Below are 22,618 nucleotides of genomic sequence, written 5' to 3' on the forward strand. Positions count from 1 at the left end.
CCGATTGCTTTGAAATTTCGTATGCCCTTCCTTTGCAACACACACACAATGTCTTTCGCACTCTTCATGGAGAAGCTAAAGCTGTCCCTCTTGAAGTATGTGAGCAGTGGTTAAATGAAACGTTACCAAATTTACTTCAAGGATACAGTTAAAATGATGTTTTCAATATTGATGATATGGGTTTATTTTTTAAATGTCTTCCAAATAAGACTATGATGTTTAAGGATGAAAAATGCTCAGGGGATAAAATGAGCAAGGAACGTTAGACTGTCCTAGTTGAAGGAAATGCGTCTGGGACAGAGAAATTGCCCTTACTTGTTATCGGAAAATACCGAAATCCCCGATGTTTCAAGAATGTAAAAACGTATCCTTTGGATTACAAGTCTAACAAAACTTGGATTGGATTACAAGTCCTTTGGATTAGAAGTCTAACTCAGTGGCGTGACAGCCCATAGAGGGCCAAGGCTTACTGTGCCCATCTAAGTTTTCTTGACCTTGGGCTCTGGGGTGCAAGAAAAGATGTTCCGGCCAGGTGGTCAGCCGAACGGGGAACCCCCAGTGTTTAGTTCCCAAGCATGCTTGGTACTCATTTATCGACCCACTGAATGGATGAATGGCTGAGTCGACCTTGCCCGGCCCAGAGGATCGAACCAGAGACCTGTGGCACGACAGCGCGAAGAGCTATCGCTCAGCCACCGGGCGTCATTTAATACATATCAGGGGCCTGCCTAGGTTTTTCTGAGAGACTTTTTTGTGAAAATTTAGACATAATTTGTGAAAAATTAAAAATTATATTTAAAAATCAACACAAAAATATGGTAAAAATGTGGATTTATCGCTTCAAATAAAACAAAATTAAAAAATAATACAAAAATAAAATTTTAAGATAAAGTATTTTGTGAAACTACCGTTTTTCTTAAAATTGAATTTGTTTCCTAAAGCTGAATTTGTGAAGGTACCGCTAAACGGTAGTAAATTCGGCCTGGACAGACCCCTGCATATATAACATTAAAATTTAAAAAAAAATCTTAATGTGTTCCCAAAGTTAGTAGACCCTCGATATAACACTATATCCCTTTACAACAGTATATTTATTTGGTCACAAAAATATTGTTGTAGCGAGGTTTTACTGTATTTAGTTTATAATATCAGAGATTGTTCATAATTGTGGACTTATCAAGGGAACATCATCTTGACCAAATTAGGTGAAGCATATTTTAAACGGAGGGAAAAACGGCCATGAATGTGAAAATCTATATTATTTTAAAAAATCCAAACTTCATGCTAACTATTATGTAAGATCTAAAATACTTTAGACACAAGTAATTTTTTTTGGATAAAAAAATATCGAAACTATATATTTATCAAAAGTATTGTTGTAAAAGACAAGATAAATTTTATTATGTTTGCTATATTTTTGAATTCATGGTTTTGATATTGAATTAATTTTAGATAGTTATAATATATTCATTAATTTAATAATAGAGACTTTTGAATAGCAAGAAACTGAAAATGTGATAAACATTTTAAAAAGAAATGTTTCAAATTTATTACTATAAATAAGGCTTGCTTTATTATTTATTACTTAATTTTCTGTTTTACTTCTCACCTTTACTGGGATTGTGAAAATAGCATTACAGTGGAATTTTCATAACCAATAAATTTAAATTAATGTTAGAATCATACTAATTTATACATTATTTTTAGAGATTTAAAAGAAAAATTTAAATTCTCAGTATATTAAGAGGGCTTTAAGTCACAAATATACTTTTCATTATGGTAATGCAAAATGTATAGATGAAAAACTAATCTGACTGGTAAAAATGTTATGCTTTATTTCTGGAGAAACCCTTCATGGCAAATTCTGTTTCACTTAGAAAGAAAAAAAAATATCGATAAACAAAACATGATAAGTAAAACATGAAGCTTCAAATGCTGAAAATGTTTTTATCAAAACATAAATACATTGAGAGAAGATTACTTTCTCACTCTACAATCTTGAATAATTTATTTACATTTAGAGATTTTGCATTAGAGCATTTAGAGCTTCATGTTTTATTCTTGGTTTACGCTTCAATTGAGTTTGGTTAAGTATTCTTTTTTCTATACTTTAAATTATTATGTATGTGAAACAGAATTTGTCATAAAGGGTTTATCCCATGGTGTAGCATCTTTTTAAAGGTAAAGAAAAAGTTAATTACCTGTGTCTTATTTCTGCATCCTCGGCATTCAAAAGTGTTGTTTTTCAGATTTGCAATGGCTAAAAGACCACATAAATTGCATACGTGAACTCTATATGGATCAGAGACTTCAAATAACCTTTCTCTTAAGAACTGAGCAGCACCATGAGCTATTTGACAATCACGTTCCATTTCTCCAAAACGCAAACCTCCATCTCTGAAAAGGAAAGACATTTCATGTTTGAGAAATGGAATAGCTTCAATTAGAACTCATTTAGCTTTTTGTTGAATTTAGTCATTGTGAGTTATTTTAACCCATCTTCCTTTTTTGTCCTCATAAAAAAACAAAATATTGTAAGCACAGTCTGAAGATCTCTTTGACCACATACTTCACATTTTTAGTAGCATTTACATTTAGTTTAAAAATACAGTGTAACGTCCCATATCCGGACGTCCCTTTTCCGGAAGGGTCAATTTCCCGGACACTTTTTAACAATCAAAATAAACAAACATTTCTTCATCTTCCCCACTCTCTTACTTTAGNTCGCAATGTCAGCCCTAACAAAGAACTCTGGATATTATGGATCACATGACATGAAAGAAATAATAACTATATGCTCTATGTGAAAAAAGTGTGTACTTGTTTTTTGAAAATAAATCTATGAAAGTCTCCAGGAGCTTCTGCTTCATGTACATTTGCAAATAGTAGCTTAATTTCTTTACTCTTTTCTTATGTTTAATAAAAAAAAAGAAAGAAAAAGAGGATCATCATAATACAGAAAACGTATTAAAACCTTAATATAATGGATCACATGACATGAAAGAAATAATTATATGTTCCATGTAAAAAATGTGTGTACTTGTCTTCTGAAAATAAATCTGTAAAAGTCTCCAAGAGCTTCTGCTCCATGTACATTTGAAAAATAGTAGTTCAATTTCAAGGCTCTTTCTTCATAATAAATGTTTAATGAAAAATAATAAGAGAATCATCATTATACAGAAAGAGTATTAAAATTGACTGAGCAATAAAAACATGAATCTAAGTTAAAAAATTAAATGATAAATTTAGATAAACACCAATCTTTGTTATAATTCAGATTATCACCAAATCAGTTCCACATAAATATCTACAAAAATATATAACTTACTTTTCTAACCATTTGGGAAATCGAAGCTAATATAAAATTAATGGCACGTAATTATAGAATTAAAGCCATGGTTCAAATTAGGCAATAAAATATGAAGAAATTAAGGGAGAAAAAAGAATAGGAGTCACCTTGCCCTTCCTTCCATAGGCTGCCTAACCAAAATTTGGACAGGACCTCTTGCTCTTGAATGAATTTTGTCATCCACCATATGCTTTAATCTTTGGTAGTAGGTGGGGCCTAAAAAGATCTGGGCATTCACTTTTCTGCCTGTGTGGCCATTGTACATTACCTGTTAGGAAAGAAGATAATAAATTAGCAACACTGAAAAAATGTAAATTTTTTAATTCTTTTCTTAAGAAAAAGAAAGAAATTGTACAAACCTCATTTCCACGCAGATGATACCCATATTCTTGAAGAAGATTGGATATCTTTTGCACATTGACAGTATCATTGAAAGGTGTAGCATCTCCAATTTCTCCTTTGTTTGATGAAACTTTTCCTTGGAGGCACTCAATTAAATGACCAATAGTCATACGAGATGGAATGGCGTGGGGGTTGATGATAATGTCAGGCGTCAATCCTTCAGCAGTAAATGGCATATCCTAGGAAACAAATAAGTTCAACACATAAGTAATGCAACACTCTGCTAACAATATCATTTTTGCACAAATCCCTCTTTATTTAGAAAAAGCTTATTATCCAGAGAAACTTTTAGGACAAAATTTTCAACAAAATAATTTAAATGATGGGATTTTTCCAATTCAACGAGAATTCCAGGTTTTCAGAAAGAGTGCCGACTACAGTGCAAAATTAGGAAATTTGACTATTGGCCAGTGGCTGGGTGAAGCAAATTTAACAATGGCCACCCTTAAAAGTTATAATGTTTAGTTAATGCTGGTTTCAGGACCCTGAATAAAATACTTTGAATCGCAGAACAAAGTTTGAATTGTAAGATGAGATAACTCTTAAATTCTCCACCATTTTTTAAAGAAAGAATAAAATTTAAATTTGAAGAAATTTTTTTTTAATGTGAGCTTAGGCCGTAAAAGTTAAAGATAATGGAAAACAATGGAATACCTCTTGACGGTATGTTATACCACAAGTTCCTTTTTGACCATGCCTGGATGCAAACTTGTCACCAATCTGGGGTACACGCACAGAACGCACTCTGATCTTACAAAATTTATAACCATCAGAGTTGAGGGTCAGCATGACTTGGTCGACAATTCCAGTTTCACTGTTCCGCAAGAACGTGCTGGCATCTCTTTTCACAAACCTGCGAGTAGTGCTCTCCAGCTGAAAACACAGAGATGAACATAATATTCAAAATATAGAGAAAACAATCACTTACAGAATAATGAAAAGAGGAGAAGAAAATTATTAAAATAGAATAAAGTAACAAAATAATAGCAATAATAATAAAACTTCAATAAAAATCCACGGAAAAAAAAGAAGATATAATCTCAACATCAGCTCACACGATTATATCCGCAAAAAGAAGTGTTTTTTTTTTATTTATATTTTATCAATATAGCCAAAGCAAAATATATCGATACAATAGAGTGAGGAGCACTAAAAAAGTTTTTGAAAAAAATAAATAAATAAAAAAACACATTAAGTAAAAAATATCAAGTAAAAAACTGTTATTTTATGAGTTCGATATACTTGCAGCTTATGCACAGTAAATAAAACTCATTGATTTATTTAATTTTCCTTATTTTTCTTTTTGTATTTATTTATCGTGCTATATATACATATAATATATATATCTTTTCAAATAAATTAAGATATAGTGAAATTTTATGACAAACCTCATCATCATTTTCAGGCAGTGTAATGGTTTTCCCAATAATGACATCGTCTCCGGAAACCCTGGTACCGGGAGCGATAATGCCATCATCATCCAATTTATCATAAATAGCATTACGCATACCTTAAATGGGGAAAAAATATTAAAAAATTGCACACAACAAATCATAACAAAAATAAATAAATAATAACAATGCTCACCTTGGCATGTTTCTCTTGTTGGCTTTTCAAATTGTTCCTCTTGATCTCCAATCTGCTTTTGTTCAGCATCTTTGTAAGCACGATAAAATACAGATCTGAAAAACAAAAATTTCATGAGGACAATAATGTCATGTTTTGTGATCTGAGAAACACGAAAGCGCAAATTTTCTGGCATGAATTGTCCAATTGGATTCTTTGTTTATATTTAAATAATTCTGTTACAATTGTTCAGTGATCATACAGCAGGTTGACAGAGGGCAGTTATCTCCTTAAATATCCTGAACAGAGCTTCCCAATTAACTGATATAAATCCTAATTCATTTAAATCTATTTTAATTCATGAATTAAAACACTTTTTTATAAGATACAACTAAGTATTTTTTATGCAAATTTAATCTCTTACCGCAAATTAAACCTCTTTGTCATTCAAAATAAAATCTGAGTCAATAAAATTACGTATTTTTTTGGAGAAGGGAAGCTTCAATGGCAATAGAATACCTTTCTCCCATGTATTCTATTTCGATAACAGAATTGTTAATTAAAATTTGTTATTATTAAAGCTGCCCTTAACAACATAAAAAAATTTCTACAAGGACTTTATTTTCAGCTTATTAGATTGATTCACATATCTGAAGTAAAGATTGAATGAATATGTAAAAGAAGAAAGCTTTTGTATAAGCTTAGAAGAAATATTCTAGTAATTTCACAGCATTAAACTCATAGCTTGGACTTCTATGAATACCTTCAAGGAAGGTGTAACTCTTATGGCACTCATTTTATGGAAGACAGATTTGAAATCTTTATTTTCATGAAGCAACAGAAGAAAAATCAGTTGATTATTTCTGTCTTTGTGCAAGGTTTATTTTTGCACTTGACTAGTACACTAAAAAATTGGAAAATGAAAAAGCCAGAAAATAAATATTTTTGTACATTCCGTTCAAACTTTAATTATTTTTGAAAATGTTAAATATATTAGAGTTTTTTGATTGATTGTTCTTTTCAATTTTCATTCAAAAGCACATGTAAGTATTTTTTTTTTCTGTTTTCAAGAAATATTTTTTCTTATGGAAAATATCTTTTGTCTTTTAATTTTATTTATTTTTCTCTGTACATGCATGTAATAAACTTGTGATAAATAATAAACTAATAAATGTGTACGTACTGTCATAAATTGAATGATAATTCATATTACAGACAGTTAATTTTATAGTGAGATGGATAAAGAGTCTGATCTTTATATTTCTAAGATTGAGTCTTGCATTTATTTAATAATATTTAAGGAAAGTTGGCAATATTGGAAATTTTATTAAAATATTGCAGTTTACATTTTAGCATTTTTAAGAAGTACATTTAATTTTTTTTTATATATTTCTCAATTTATATTTAAACTACATACTACATGCCTGCAAAATATTCCACTAAAAAAAAAAATATTCAAGGAAATTTTTTTTGATTTTTCGAAACTTTAATGTGCATTACTGTTTTACGGGTCAACATGTAAGCTGCTATTAGTTGTAAAAAATGTTATGCTGTTGTAAGTAGTAAAATGTTAATTTTTTTCCTTCTTTTCAAAAGAGAGAGTGTTACCTAAAGAATCCTCTGTCAATGGCAGAGGCATTTAAAATGATAGAATCCTCTTGGTTGTAGCCAGTATAGGACATGATGGCAACAATGGAGTTAATTCCAGCAGGCAATTCTCTAAACCTAAGATACTCCATAGATCTTGTTGTCACAAGAGGCTTCTGAGGATAATACAGTACATGAGCCAGTGTATCCATTCGAACATGGAAATTTGTGATGTAGACACCCATAGCTTGCTTACCCATAGCAGACTGATAAGTATTACGAGGAGACTGTAAAAAAACAAACAAATTTCTAAATTAATCGGGAACTTCTCATGAAGAATTTTTTTTTCATCAAAGAAAAGAATAAGGCTTTTAGAAATAGGCTGAGCAAACAAATTTATCATAAATCGCAATAATTTTAGAAAATAGAATACTTTTGTAAAATTTTTTCCAGATAGTTAAAAATGCATAATGGAAGTTGTGACATTCTTGCGTTATTTTATCAGTTGGGACCGAAATGTTTGAGCAAAGATTTTCATGTGGAGATCATTAGTCCTCAATAAATGTTAATGAATTTCACTGAAAAAAGAAAAAAACTAGAAAAACTTTAATGAATTCCTAGAATCCATGTACAAACCCAATGGGTAATCATAATTCACAACTTAACACTATTCTGTAGAACATAGTATTCTTTTACTTGAATAACTTAAGAAATACTTGGCCCAAATGATATAAAAAAATAAATAAATAAAATAAACCATAAGTAAGCTTAGATTTCATAACTAACAAGTGATCACGACACAACTCAACCTGAAAAACACCAACCTGATTGTGATCTGGAAATGGAATGATAGAAGCACAGACTCCTAAAATCATAGAAGGGTGGATTTCACAATGCGTGTAAGTTGAACAATAGGCCTGGCCTTTGTCTTCAAGAAGATCGTCGGGTGTCATGGCCAACATTACAGTTTCTTCTTCTAAGGTGTCGATGTACTCAACAACACCATTTGCTACAAGATCTTGCCAACTGCAATAAAATTGGTGAAATTAAAAATAATGCTTCTGTTTATTAAATATTCTTAGAATTATCTCTGATTTTAAAACCAGCAGACTTATGACATCTTTGAATCATTACAATTTTTTTACTTTAAATATCTAACCGTATAAAATGTTTTTCTTTAAAACAGATTATCAGCAAAAATAAATTAAAAGAGAATAACTTAAATTTAACACCAAAAATTGCAACTATAAAACAGTGGTATTTGTAGGCAGAGGCAGTTTGTGTAGGCAAACAGGCTGACCACCACAAGCGACTAGTAAGTAGATTATCAAACTGATGGAAAAATGTGAGTTAATAACTGTGTATTTTGCATGAACATAAAGAAATTATGCTTTTTTAGCATTATAAATACCCAAGATATTTTCACTGTTTGCAAGGTAATAGATATTAATGTAGGTAGCATTATGAATTAATAAGCCACTTATACAATTGCATCTATAAAAAAATTAAAATTCACAAAAATGTTTATAAAATTATTTAAATTTCACTAACAATTATTTTTCCCTACAAAAAGTATAATTAAAATTTTTTTCTTTTTCCCGTGGCAAATCAGCAATACGAAGATAAGACATCAAAATATCAATTTAATATCTGAAAATGTGCATTAATACCAGAACAAAATTACTTTAAATATATATCCTGCGAAATGACACAAAATGCGAAATATTTTCATTATTAATAAACAAAATTTATATTATAAATTCATTGAATTTATTACAATTGAAGTTATTTAAAACAATTTCTTTGGTTAAAAAGAAATTGTTTTAAATAACTTCAATTACTTTAAATATATATCCCGCGCATGACACAAAATGTGAAATATTTTCATTATTAATAAACAAAATCTATATTATAAATTCATTGAATTTATTACAATTGAAGTTATTTAAAACAATTTCTTTGGTTAAAAAAATAATTTTAATAAATAAAAATTGTTAAGTGGTCGGAAAACAAACAATTTGCGTCCGATTTGTCAGAATTTGGCCAAAATTACTTATCTTGAAAAAAGTAAAATGGTTACTATGAACGAAATCACTTAAAATTACCTGAACTTGAAGCTCTCACAAAGATTAAGACTTTGATCTATGCACATAAATAAGAAAGCAATCAAATGCTTTTTTTAATTTTCTTTATTACTACTTTCTTGGTTCAAAGAGGGTGGGGGGGATAGGAAGCAGAAGAAAACTTAAACAAGGGGATGGGAGAATATTTCTTATGACTTTGAATTATTGCTCTTGAATAGTAGAGAATTATTATGATATAGTTTCAGATCTATATAACACAATTCTATTACCCACAATTTTCAATAAATCACATTTACATAACCTAAAAAGCCCTTAAAAATTTATAAATTTGTTGGCTGTTAATTCTAAACTCTTAATTTTTTTTTTGTAAATATTAAATATTTAGTCATTTATTTTATAGTATTTCCATTTAAAAATTGCTTTAAAGCATAATTAATCTGTTACATATATACATTGCCACATTTAGTAGGTAAGTTTAATATGTAAAAGGATTAATATAACATAAAACTTTATGTAATGCACAGTCTCAAGTCTTTATTTTATTTTATAACCGTCGTTGAACAGCAGACCCAATTTTGGGTTTACGACTACTAATGTTAACTCTGTAGCCTCGTAATTTTAAGCCAATCTGGAAGACAAGGAAACTCCATGATCAGTACACCCAGAGATATGATTTGTTTTGGGAATGTGGAGGACTTTGAGGCTCGACAGATTTATCATGCATCAGTTACCATTTACTACATTTGGAGTCTTCAGCTGCCGAGTGTGGAGCCCATGACTTCTTGGACATAGAGCCAGAGCCCTACCAATCAGGCTATCTCTGCCCTAAAAGGTATGCCAAGGGCATGCAGTGTTCCCAGGTGGTCACCCTCCCAAGTACTGACCACACCCGATGATGCTTGACTTTGGTGATCGGAAGAGAAAAGTCTCAAATCTTATTAAGTTAGTCTAATTATTAAGCTAGTTTAGTTTTTTTGTTATTAATTAGTTTACATACAAATTAGTAATATGTGATCAGTCAGTATAAAATATAATCCTCCACTCACCCATGATGTAAATATAATTTCTTTAAAAGCAAACAAGACAGTTTAAGGAATGGTAAGTTCTAAAGATAGGTCCAGACAAGAGAATCAAGCATCATTACCTGTAATTGTTGTATTCACGCTCTTTCAGGCGATCCACATGTCTTTTCTTCAGCAAAAGTTTTTGATTCTCCACAATAAGTAGTGGGCGACAAATTCGTCCTGCATCTGTATAAATACGAATTTCTCTGTCTCTAATATCTCTTACCATGGATACCTGTCAAGCATCAAGTTTAGATTAAAGCTGAAACTTTTAAACTATATTACAGAGATAAGCATGCCAAATCAAGTTTTCATTAAAACTGTTTCTAACTGTCAACCAAATTAACTGCTTAACAGTAAAACATAAATTGGCTTATTATCATTAAAGATGTATCATCAAAAATGAACTTTTAATCTACTTATGGGAATTAAAGTTAGCACAAAATAGAATGAAAAATTTTCAGATCACAAAAAAAAGAAGACTTGATTGTAAAAAAAAAAAAAAAAAAAACTGTTTAAATTTAAGAAGTGTAAGGAGTGACAACGATACAAATGTGCACAAATATTAAAATCAATTTGTTAAGTTACCTAATATCAACATTTTATTGGTACTTACAAAATGCAACTAAATTTATTTTTTACTGAATAAAAACATTAACACATGTAATGGTTTGCAGCTAACCAGACATGCAGCATTTTAAACATAACAAGCCACATTAAAAGACTAAATGAGGTAGACTGAATTCAAAGAATATCTAATACCATCTCAAAAAAAGAAAGAACTTTAAAATATACACATACTTCAGACACAATGATATCCATCTGCCTACGAAGTTTACGCAAAGTGTTCATCAGTTGATCAGGATCTCTGTGAATGCCTACCCAACAGCCATTTACAAATATTTTTGTGGCTCTAGAAAATCAGACAACACATTATCAATAATATGCTTTAAAAGAGTTTAAAAAATGATTTAAAAAAAAATTAGGCTTACTCAGCAATAGCAGAAGGTGCAATTTCCTCCAAATTCTCCATACTCCATTCCTCTAAAAACTCTAGAATCGGAGATGGCTGGGATCCAACTGAAATGTAGGCCATAAGAGCCAAGTTTTTCACTAAGCCTACAGCATGCCCCTATAAAGAATTAATATGCATTACAACTACAACAGAAAAGAGTTGGCATGATTAAAAATCATGTTTTAAATAACTTGTGATTTAAAAAAAAAAAAAAAAAATTCAAACCCTCTAATTTAAAAAAAAAAAAAAAAAACCCAAAAACTATTAAGTCTAAGATATATACAAAGAAATAATGAAAGGGTACATAAATAATATAAGGCATATAAAATTATTATACTTCATAATGAACTAAATAAATACACTAAGTGGATAAGATAGGGATAAAATTTAAACTATAATTTTAAATTAGTTGTAATGAACATATTTTAATCATACCCATTTTTATATTTATATAAACACAAGTGCTGTTAAAAATAAGTGCATATCAATCATGAAGGAAGATTTTCTAACCAGAATAACTAAGAATAATTGTTTTTGTACAGTAATGTTTTCTGATCTAAACTAATTTACTCTTCATCAGATATTTAATAGATAAATTGCCTTCCCATCCTTACAATCCATAAGAATGCTAAGCTAGGGGAAAAAAAAAAATAAATTTTTTTTTATTTATTTTGTGATTAGTTTTTTGTAATATGTAAACAAAATGTAATTTTTTTAGTTTTAATATTGTCCTTAAATAATATTAAACTAAGTCATGTTATTAGATACTTTAGTTTGTAAATAAAAAGGAAAACTAAATTAGATTTTTTTGATTTAAGGAAGATAGATTTTAGTCAACCCTGCAACAGAACTATTTTTTACAAGAGATATAAATTTGTTTAGAGGACTTACTTCTGGAGTTTCAGCAGGACATATCATACCCCAAAGAGTATTGTGAAGCTGCCGTGGCTTGGCTAGTTTACCATCACGGCCAATGGGTGAATTGACACGCCTTAGATGAGAAAGTGTTGAAGCAAAAGTCAACCTGTTTAACACCTGAAATTTTTTTTTTAATATTTTATAAATTATTACATAATTAAAAAAATTTTTTTGTTTAAGAGATAATCAAGTATCACATTTTAAAATCTATAAATGTTTAAGAAAAATCAGAATAGGAAGGGAAAAACAATGACCAAAATTATAGTTTTACTTCCAATAAAATGCTTCAATTTTTTAACATTTTTTTTAAAAATAAAATTAAAGATGATTTGAATTGAATGCATAACAAAGCTGACAATAAATTGACTAAAATAGTAGGTACTTACAGACCTATTAATTGAAAATTAGGGAGCTTTTAAGAACCCAAACAAATACAATCCATTTTATAATTAAAGAAAACACCATTTAAAAGAAAAAAAAAATTCTTGAATTAAAGTTTTTACAGATCATAATTTCTTATAAATTAAGTTGTTGTAGGTTATTAAATTTACAAAATTTTGTAATTAAACTATCTTCCTTTCATTTATACATTAGACAAGTTATAAACTATTATACATTTTTTTAAACTCTAGTTTTAAATGCATTATCATTTTGTAAAGCAGTTGTAAGCCATTCACTGAAATCCGGATTGATCTGTCTATACTGCTACTTGTTCCCCCATATTTTTTAAGAATTTCTCAGTGATAAAAGGAACTTTAATCAATGAATAAAGACACAAGAGCTGGTATCTGCCACAAGAATACAACATATGGCAGGTTAACTCAGAGATTTTGCTAGAAAGATTGAACATTGCTCGTCCTTTCAAAATTTTTTTGTGAGTAGATCAATTAGATATCCAAATTTTAAATTACAATAATAATCAATTTGATAAATAAAAATACAGTCAAATCCCGCTATAGTGAACACGGTTTACAGTGCGTATAGTGATATTTTTTGTGGATATAGAGAACCAAAAAAGCAAGGAAGTTGGATATAATGAACTTTTTTCTGTCTCCGACTGATTTTTTTCTTCATTTTTTGGTAGTAATTTTGAAATTTCTTCTTCAAAATAAATACATATACTGATTTTATAGAGGGGAATGTAGCGATAAGCATTTTTTCTTGTTTACTTCTTTTACCTCACTTTCCCATCCCTAAACAAACCAAGCAGAAGTTTCCAACCCAGGCGCAGATGACGCACCTGTAAGGTGTCAGTGGGATCAATATGCATTTTCTGTCAGAGGGAATGAGTAATTATTCATTATTAGTTAAAGGGTTGGTCACTAATATGTGTTGATAAGGCCCTCATTTCAACTCCTTTTTTATCTCAGTTCAGTTAAAAAAATCCTGCAAACAAGTGTCTCAAATTTAACTATGGCGAGCAGTGATTGTAAAATGTTCTCCATTGCTGATAAAATGGGCATAATCAGAAAAATTGAAAATGGATGCAATCAAGCTGATATTTGCAGGGAGTATAAACTATCCAAATCTGCAGTTTGTAACAAGATTGTAGCAAGATTATTACTACTTTTTTAAACATAGAAAATTTGCTATAAAATAGTATAAGACATGTAGAAATATTAAAATTAAATTTTCAATAGCTTACTTTAACTACTTTCTAATTTACTCTCCTAAAAAAGAATTAATGTCTGCTTTAAGTCATACATTAAGAAAAAGATTTAACCTGTGAGACACCAGCTCTTGCTTGATGAGCCTTCTTTTGATCTCCCCAGTTTCCAGTGGCTAAAGAGTACCTCAGCCCATCTGTGATGATTCTTGTCTTGATGGCCAACTCCAGGTTGAAATCTTTCCCACGATCAATGAACTTCTGGGCATACATCCTGACTTCTTTTGTTAAAGTCCTAAATAAGCCTCTGAAGAGGAAAGCTAGAAGGGGACCTGCCAAGTCCAATCTCTTATTACCGTAGTGATCTCTGTCATCCAACTCTCTCCTTCCCAGGGCAGCCAACAACAATCGGTGAACCATGTAACTGAAAAACAACAACATTCTGTTTAGATTTCGCTTAGGCAATGAAAGCAAAGTTTACCTACGTCTAACACCTTAAACGACGTACCACTATGATCAGCACTTATACGTTAAAGTAGGACTTAAAATAAAGGTATAACAAATTAAAAGTCAAGGTACTGAGGCAATAGGCACTGTGATAATAGGAACCAAATATACTAATATAGGTTATTAATATAAACACTGTGGAAAAAGTTTTTTTTTTTTGCTTCTTTCAATCAATTAAGCATTGCATCGTTTTTATAATATAAACAAAAAGAATGTCCATTCTAACAAAGAAGTGTCTTCAGCCAAGCTTAAGGATAGGGAGGATTTCCAGACGTGGAGATTTTACACTTCATTACATAACTGAACTTACTTTATTCGTAATGCAATGTACTAACAGATAAGCATCCAAAAATCAGAGAGAGCTCCTAAATACTGCACAACTTCATGAAATCAAACAAATCTTTACAAAAAAACAGAGGAAGTAAAAGTATTAATTCAATCTAAAAAAAAATAAGCAAAATTCTCAAAAATAAAAGCAATAACGTAATTTTGTACCATTCCAACTATAAGTGAAGATTTATCCAATCGATGCTGATGCAATAACTATGGAACATTATAACAAGATTTCCTCATTTTTAAAAAAAAGAGAGCAGGGGCGTGCTACTTGCGAACAAATTGGGAGAAATAAATTTTTTAATTTCACATTTTTTCTCGTCATTACTAAACAGTAATTTCGTTAGTATTACAGTTTTTTCTTGTCATTGTTAAGACAAACAATTTTAATAACAAATACTTTAACAAGTAACACATGTTGAGATAGAAAATGTAATTAATTCTTTAACTACAAAGAATAATTTTATATACTTCAATCTATTTTGCTTGATTATTTGTTTATAAACCTCTAACCCCCACAGTTCGACATTAGTTTTTTTTTAAATAATCGCAATTTTACTAGTACTGTCTGAGGGATTTGACCACCCACTAGGGTTGAGAATGAACTTTATGATATGGCAGTGATTTCACTAGTCTTCGGAAACTGCAGTTCCGTAGAACTCAGAACTTCGACACTGGGTCTCTTCTTATTAAAAGCAGGTCCCTATTTAAAATAAAAATTCTATACCACTTTATCTATCTATTAATATGGCATTCATATAACAAATCTATCACAATCTATTGATATATAAAACAAAAAATTACAAAATCAAAAAAGGAATTATATTTGGACAGTCAAAACTTTTAATTAAAACTGCTTAAACAACCAATCGCTTCAAGGAAAGGCAACAACGTAATTTGATACTCATTTTAATTTTCACTTTTAATAAAAAGATTTCTTTTATATACATCAGGATACATAATCTTTTTATATACATCTACAGCTTGGTTATAATTTTGTGTACATAAATCTACTAGGGTACTGCTTAGTTTTATTCTACGCTGGAAAATTGCATGCCTCAGAGAATGCATCATAACTTATTTTGCACCCCATCAATGATTTTTTGGCGCATTTGATGCCTTATAGCTCATAAACAGAATCACTGGTATAGATAAAGTAACTCAGATAGCTGTTTCAATTAAAATGGTTTTTGACACTTTTTATTTAAAAATACCAAAAAACTACATCAAATATATTAATCAGGAGCGCAATCTTTACAGAGCATCCATGGTGCAACAGAACACTTAAGAAACCTAATCTTTTTAATTGGATCTAAATGAGAAAATTCCTCAATTTCTATTTGTTTCATTACAAATCTGGAATATTTCGTTTAAAGTACTCATAATCACATCTTAAACTCATATATGAAGCAATATAACTTACCCTAAGTAATAAGCTTTCTTAGTCTCACAGAAATCACTGACTCCAACATGAGGTAACATTTCCTTCTGCAAAATTTCTCTTGCATACTTAATACGCTTTTCCTTTGTGACACCTGGACGAGCACCACGAGAACCTATAAAGTTCAGTGCCACATTCTGTTCTTGAATGACAAAAGCTTCATCCAAAGATGGTTTAACCTTATTAAAAAAAAAAAATATTGTAAAATTAAATAAAAAAATTGGCAGTGATTAAAAAAATGCAGTAAAGGGCAACAACAAAGTTAACAATGCTGGTTGTAACCATATTTTTTTGTTACTTCCTAAAGACTCACATTTCATAGAACTTTTGAAATTTTCAGAAAAATATGAGCTAATGCAAAATACTGAATACACAATCGAAACATTTCTAATGCCATTAACATAAATAAATTTTACCATTTCCATCATTTCCTGATCTTCAAAGTCATAGATAATATGCTCCAGAATGTCTCGATCAGCTACAAATCCCAAAGCTCTGAACACAATCATGATGGGGATTTCTTGCTTAATGTATGGCAATATAGCAATTATTCTCTGTCCAATAGCGCTCTTACGCACACCCTGAAAAACAATTGATATGTGTTGTAGGGAGGGAAGCTTCTATAACGGAGAATTCGTTTCAGAAGATATTCATCTTACCTGCCCCCCTCTGGCAAGCATGTTTACCCATAATGTGCTGGTGGGACGAGACGAGTGCTCTAAACAAGACCGGCATTCTGATTTATAGGCGTACTTAGAATCCTTCATTTGAAAGACGTACACAGAGTTGGTTGCCATTTTTTCTTGTGCAATCAAAACCTAAAAAAAATAGAAGATATTTTTTGAAAAAAGAGAAAAACGGTTAATGGAGCTTTTACCTGAATTATATTAATAGATTTTTTCTTACCTTTTCTGATCCATTAATTATGAAATAGCCACCAGGATCTAAAGGACACTCATTCAACTCTGTCAAATCTCTATCGGTGAGGCCATTTAAAAGACAGTAGGTAGATCTTAACATGATAGGAATTTTTCCAATAAAGCTCTTTTGAAGTTGAGTTTCTACTGGCTCCTCACCTTCTTTAATGACAGTCTTTGTGATATCCACATAAAGTGGAGCAGAATAACTAGATAAGGAGGTTGAATATAATACACGGTCTAATAATGATGTTTCAATTGCAAAAGGCATAAATTCAATAACAAATAAATTACGATACAACAAATAAAATGCGGCTTGTTTGTAAACAATTAAAAACCAGAAGAATCAGTATTTTGGATTTTTTTCTATACAGGAGGGAAGTAACTGTAGGTTTCAAGCCATCTATCTATATATATGTATTATGGTGCTCCTCAGTTATATACTGTTTTCAAAGGTTAAAATTTTGCTGCTCTCATCCTTTAATCTTGTTACAAAAAAAAAAAAAANAACTGCAGGCAAAAGTGAAGTAAAATTAAAATGGAAAAAAAAAAAAAAAAAAAAAAATTACAAAGCAACCCTCAGCCTTTCTGAAGTTGAATCACTTATTGCAAAATATAAATTACTATGTTTTTTTCTTCAACAACACAAACATTTTTAAAAGAGAACCACAATAAACAATTAATATCGAATCAAAATTTATGAAATAAGAAAAAAGAACATTTTCTTTCCTAAAAATGGTTTAGTATCTTAGACGACTGCTAAACACACAGACAATATGCTAAATAAAGTACTTTTAATTACCATCTTTTGTGATAATATTTGTATTCTTATATTAGTTATTTGAAACATTATTTCGCTTACTATTGCTTAAATTTTTTCATTCCATTTTTGTAGTTAAAATTGTCAAGGAGATTTATACGCACTTTAACACAGTTAAAAACTTGTTAAACTTTTAAAATGACATTTTCGTTTTTAAGTTTAATTTATTAATTTTCCTATTAAACTAGTTGCATTAATAGAAAAAAAAAGAATTTTTAAAATTTATAAAAAGTTGAAAACTTTAAAAACCTATAAAATACTTTTTTAACTCGAAAAACCAGGATTTTTGAAAAAATAAAGGAGTTTTACGTTAAGTACACAATGAAAAATATTTAAGGTGAATTTCAAAGATTTGCTGGCATAAGTGATAATCTGAAAAACTTCAAGGCACATAAAATAGATTTTTTCACAAATTAGTTTCACATTCTTAGCTTTGACAGAAACAAATCATTACTTCCAGGTGGCGTTTCCTTCCTACCCAATTATTTGCATGTTTTTTTTTAAAGATATTTAAAACAAGTTTCCAATATAGCTATGACTTTATAAGTTTAAAGATTATAAGTAAGAACTTTCTAATAGCAATTTATTTTTGTAAAATTGATAAAAATTAAAAATAAATTTAATGATTATTCAGATGAAAAGCATCTTTTCTCCCCTTGAATCATGGAAATTGTATCGTGATATGATCATTCATATCAAGTTATATGGGGAGCTCTTTTTTCCCCCTTTGAGTCGTGCATTATAATGAATTCCTTAAGCTTCAAGCAAAGAGGGGATAACTTTCCTTTAGAAAATATGAATTGTAAATAAAGTATATAACTAGGTTTTATCTTACGTCAAATTTCTCAGCCTAGCTTCATTGGGCATCATAGGACTAGGAGCACCATCCTTCTCCCAATGTGTTGGTTTGGATAAATAGATCTGTTCAAATTTAACCAAGTATCGAGGCTAAAATAAAAAAAGCCAAGAAAGTTACATCTACATTTAATAAAAGAAATAATGTATGAGACACAAATGATATCTGACTTTTGAAATGCAAGATTGGAAAATGATTTAAAAATTTTTAGAATTATATTTTATTAGTTATATTTTACTTTTCCTTATTTCAGGCTGGAAGTTAGTCTTATGAAGTAATCAAAAAATTATAAGAATTATAAAGCTTGTTTTCTCGAAAATAATTATATGAAAAATTAATTATTTTAATTTTTTTTTAAATTGAACAATTTTATAAGTTGTATGCATAATTTGACTTCCAAACTTTTTCTCTCTCTTTTAAGTCTCAAAAATGAATCAGAATTTGAAAATGATCTAAAGCTTAGTAACTTATTTTTAATTGGTATGAATGACTACTAAAAATAATAAAATTCACAAAATTTATACACTCATGCATACAGAGTTACAAATTTAAATAAATGTGTTCAGCGATTTCATTCTTTGCCATAGTGCACCAAATATATTAAAAGCTAAAAAGATGCAAAAAATAAGTTATGACACAACCCATGGGTAGCCTAATTTTTCTGGAGTTGAGACAAAAAATATTACAATAGCAGATTTATGCCAGTAAAATTATATCAAAACTATCAAGGGAAGAGTAGGGCAAGACCAGATAGTGGGTTAACATTGGGTATCACAACTGTTAAATTAATTCTGTTTTACAGGAGACGAACTTTGAATTAGACTTTACTAGTTAAAATGAAAGACCTAGCATACTGGCGTGTTGCTGTTGATTAATTGAGGAGTCCGAGTAGATAAGTTTGCTTTCCTACACCAACTCTGATGTTTTTAAACCAGCCATATTTATCGGCTCACACTTATAAAAATTATTTTGAGTCCAGCTTATACCATTAAAGATTCATTTCCTAACATACAATAAGAGTTTAGTCTAATAGTTGCACTTTGATAACTTCTGCTCTGAAGGTAGCTACAAGGTCTAGCCAACCCTCACCTGATTTGTGTTTGCTAGGAAGCTTTTGCGTTTGCTTGCAGTGCAGCAGAGGAAGAATATAAATATGTTCAACACTGAACAGAGATTTTACAGGCTACAGGACAAAATTTATTATGGGCCGTTTCCTCAAAGCACAAATAGCCTTAAATGAATATTTTGAAAAAAAAAACCTGATAGTTTCTAAGCTGTACAGTTTAGCCTCAACAGGTCCTTAATTCTTATCTACTCAGTCTTTATCCACCTTCTTTCATACACATATAATGTTTTTTTTTCCTTTATAATTTATAGCTGAAAGAAAAAATTATAACTTTGAGCATCAAATTACATTGCTGCTCTTCTTTGATGCAGATCACTTCTAATTAAAAACATTGATAGCTCGAATCTATAATTTTTTTTTTTTTAAATTTGTCACCCCTCATGTTTACTTTATTTTCTATTTTTGCCATTCAAACTATCATCTAGCCTTACTTGATAGATTGACATGCTTATGTCCATAGTTTACGAACGTTCATCCAATTTTGCAGATAGGACTGGAATGTAATGAAAAGAGGGCACAAATCCACTATACTGTGACTTATACAACAATATTATACTTACAGTGTAAGGATACTTTCAATACAGAAAAATAAAAGAGAACTAAGATGTCTTCAGTATAACAGAACTCATGCTTATCATAAAATAAAATCTTGCTAAGAAACCTCAAGGTTCATTGACTAATTTCTATTGTTATTTAAGAAAAAAGAGCATTACTTAAGTAAAACATTGATAAAAACAAATTGACTCACTGGAGTTTCTACTTCTCCACTTGTATGTTGCGCTTCAGCTTGCAAATCTATCTGAGGGGTGTCCTCGACAATCCTCTGCACAGACATTTGGATGAACTCATCAAAGGAGTCCAGCTGTTGACGCACCAGACCTTTCTCATCAAAATAGGCACTGATCACAATCCAGCAGGCTTCCTGCCATAAATCGGCAGTTATTTCTTCTGACTCATCTTCATCAAAGTTTTCTGAAGAAAATTTTTTATTTTAAAAATAAATTTATACAAAAAATTTGTTTGCAATTCGGTCTATAGCTTAAGAAAACAACTGCAGATTGAATCTTAAATTCATAATTTTAAAATTGTAATAGTTAATTATTCATTTTTTTTATTTTTATAATTGTTAAAAGAAAAGAAAAATTATTTTTCCGTAGCACAGACAAAAGAAACAACAAGGACAAAGATTCAGAGTGTATTCATTTTAAATTCAAACATATGCTTCAGCTTAACAACATATGATAATTTTAATAAATCAAAATATTAAAATTCACTTCTTTAATATTCAAAGCATTTTAATCTATCTAAAGTATCAGTTTATTTAATTGCTTCTGCCTCTTTTCTATTTGTAGTAAATTACCCTTTTTTCTTATCCAGGATTGTATGGATTGCTTATTTTTATTCATTAAAAAATTTAAAGCACAAAATATAGAAGTAAAGAAAATATAGATATTTCATTGTATGTAGTTTGTATTTCATTTTATTATAAAATATAACCTCTCGAAAAAACCCACCTAGTATCATGCTATTATAAATTATATTACTCCTGTTATAAATTGTCATGAGAACCGTCTTTACAAAAATTATAATCATGATTTATAGATAATGCTCAGTGAATTTTTTTTTTCTAACAGCAGGTGCTGAACTTCAGGAAGCCAGAACTGTTGCTCATTTATCACTACTCGTAGAGCACCTGTGAACCTAAGTCATGGAGGCAAGCAACATTACTCACACCACAGACCCTTTCCACATTCACTCAGAGAGAAACATCTATACCCTGAGCGGGATTCAAATCCGGAATTATTGGCTTCGCATTAAGGTGTGCAGACTGTTCAGGGACCAACTCGAAAGGTATAACTTGTAGCCACCCCCGGGGCAAACATCTACATGCTTTTTTAGAAAAATGTGCAAGTTTGAAATTCATTTAACACCTTAGCGTATGTAGATTGTACGACATTTAACGGTACAAAAATACTTCTACTCCTCTATATCATGATTGCATATAGATTATTGAGTGATTCATCCTTCATGACCCACATTATCACAGATAAAATGAGCTTTTCACACACTAGTGACCCAAGATCACATAGACGTAATCTCATTTCATTACTTTACTACCATCTCACATTCTCTTTAGTAGGTATATTCTAGAAGTATGAGGGCCGGGGTAACATTTCTTTCTCACTCTTACAGTCCAAAAAAAGTTAAACTAATCCCTGAATCACTAAATAAAAAGTTTAGGCAAAGACAACCAAGTTTTTCACTTTGATGCCAGTGTCTAAATTTTCTAATTTTACGTCAGAGAATTAACCAGATTAATTTAAACTACTCAGAAATTAAATTTAACAAACACATTAAATAAACGAGTATATTTTCGAATAGTGATCTGTTGCGCCAACTACAATCACCACGGCGTTGAATTATGGAATATTTCCGTATAGGGTGTGTTGCGTTAACTACAAATGCCAAGGTGCAAAACGGATTTCAAACTTGCATATTTTTTTAAAAATATGTAGAGGTTTGACCGGGGGTGACTAAGAGTTGGACTTCTGTGATGTTTTTAATTATTAATTTCCTGGGGCCAATATCAAGAATTGACGATTATTCGGTGTTAGTTCCAAACCGTGATCGGTTGCGTTAATAGCAGCAGATTATGATACGGAAATCTTCCCGAATAAACAAAAAATTCCGCAACAAGTTTTAAAGTTATTTAGATGAAGCAATGGTAAAAAAAAAATCACTGCTCCATTCTATCAATAAGAATGTACAAAAATGCTAACCATCTTCAGCCTCATACATGACTAGCTTCAGAATTAATTCAAAACCTTATCAAGTTACAAATATTTAATCAACAGGCAAATAAATAGATATATATTTATTTATTATTAAATTACAAACACCACTTAGAAACTCCACGCACTCTACTAACGCTAATCTCACTAGAACTGACTTGTTGTGACAGTTAAAATCTCGATTACAGTTAAGTATTGTTAATTTTGCTATTTATCTTTGGTGCCCTTTTTTAAA

At 30.1% G+C, this 22,618-nt stretch overlaps 1 protein-coding gene across 1 annotated transcript in view; it reads right to left on the reverse strand.

Annotated features, from left to right (window-relative positions):
• The window catches only part of LOC107449618 (RNA polymerase II subunit RpII140), a 24,062-nt gene extending 1,508 nt beyond the window's left edge, over window positions 1–22,554 (reverse strand). Inside the window, exons 1-20 of the mRNA XM_016065200.3 lie at window positions 22,372–22,554; window positions 20,340–20,563; window positions 18,445–18,557; window positions 16,779–16,998; window positions 16,532–16,690; window positions 16,289–16,453; window positions 15,855–16,051; window positions 13,709–14,015; window positions 11,959–12,102; window positions 11,045–11,184; window positions 10,854–10,965; window positions 10,133–10,287; window positions 7,729–7,930; window positions 6,926–7,191; window positions 5,339–5,433; window positions 5,140–5,261; window positions 4,406–4,624; window positions 3,709–3,930; window positions 3,457–3,617; window positions 2,202–2,397 (exon numbers count right to left, since the gene is read on the reverse strand). Coding sequence (XP_015920686.1) covers window positions 2,202–2,397; window positions 3,457–3,617; window positions 3,709–3,930; window positions 4,406–4,624; window positions 5,140–5,261; window positions 5,339–5,433; window positions 6,926–7,191; window positions 7,729–7,930; window positions 10,133–10,287; window positions 10,854–10,965; window positions 11,045–11,184; window positions 11,959–12,102; window positions 13,709–14,015; window positions 15,855–16,051; window positions 16,289–16,453; window positions 16,532–16,690; window positions 16,779–16,998; window positions 18,445–18,557; window positions 20,340–20,563; window positions 22,372–22,390 — 3,438 coding nt within the window. The 5' untranslated portion in view covers window positions 22,391–22,554. The remainder of the gene's footprint in view (window positions 1–2,201; window positions 2,398–3,456; window positions 3,618–3,708; window positions 3,931–4,405; window positions 4,625–5,139; window positions 5,262–5,338; window positions 5,434–6,925; window positions 7,192–7,728; window positions 7,931–10,132; window positions 10,288–10,853; window positions 10,966–11,044; window positions 11,185–11,958; window positions 12,103–13,708; window positions 14,016–15,854; window positions 16,052–16,288; window positions 16,454–16,531; window positions 16,691–16,778; window positions 16,999–18,444; window positions 18,558–20,339; window positions 20,564–22,371) is intronic.
• Window positions 22,555–22,618: the final 64 nt, after the last annotated feature.

The sequence above is a fragment of the Parasteatoda tepidariorum genome, chromosome 2 (genome assembly GCF_043381705.1).
Source record: "Parasteatoda tepidariorum isolate YZ-2023 chromosome 2, CAS_Ptep_4.0, whole genome shotgun sequence".
Lineage (NCBI taxonomy): Eukaryota > Metazoa > Arthropoda > Arachnida > Araneae > Theridiidae > Parasteatoda > Parasteatoda tepidariorum.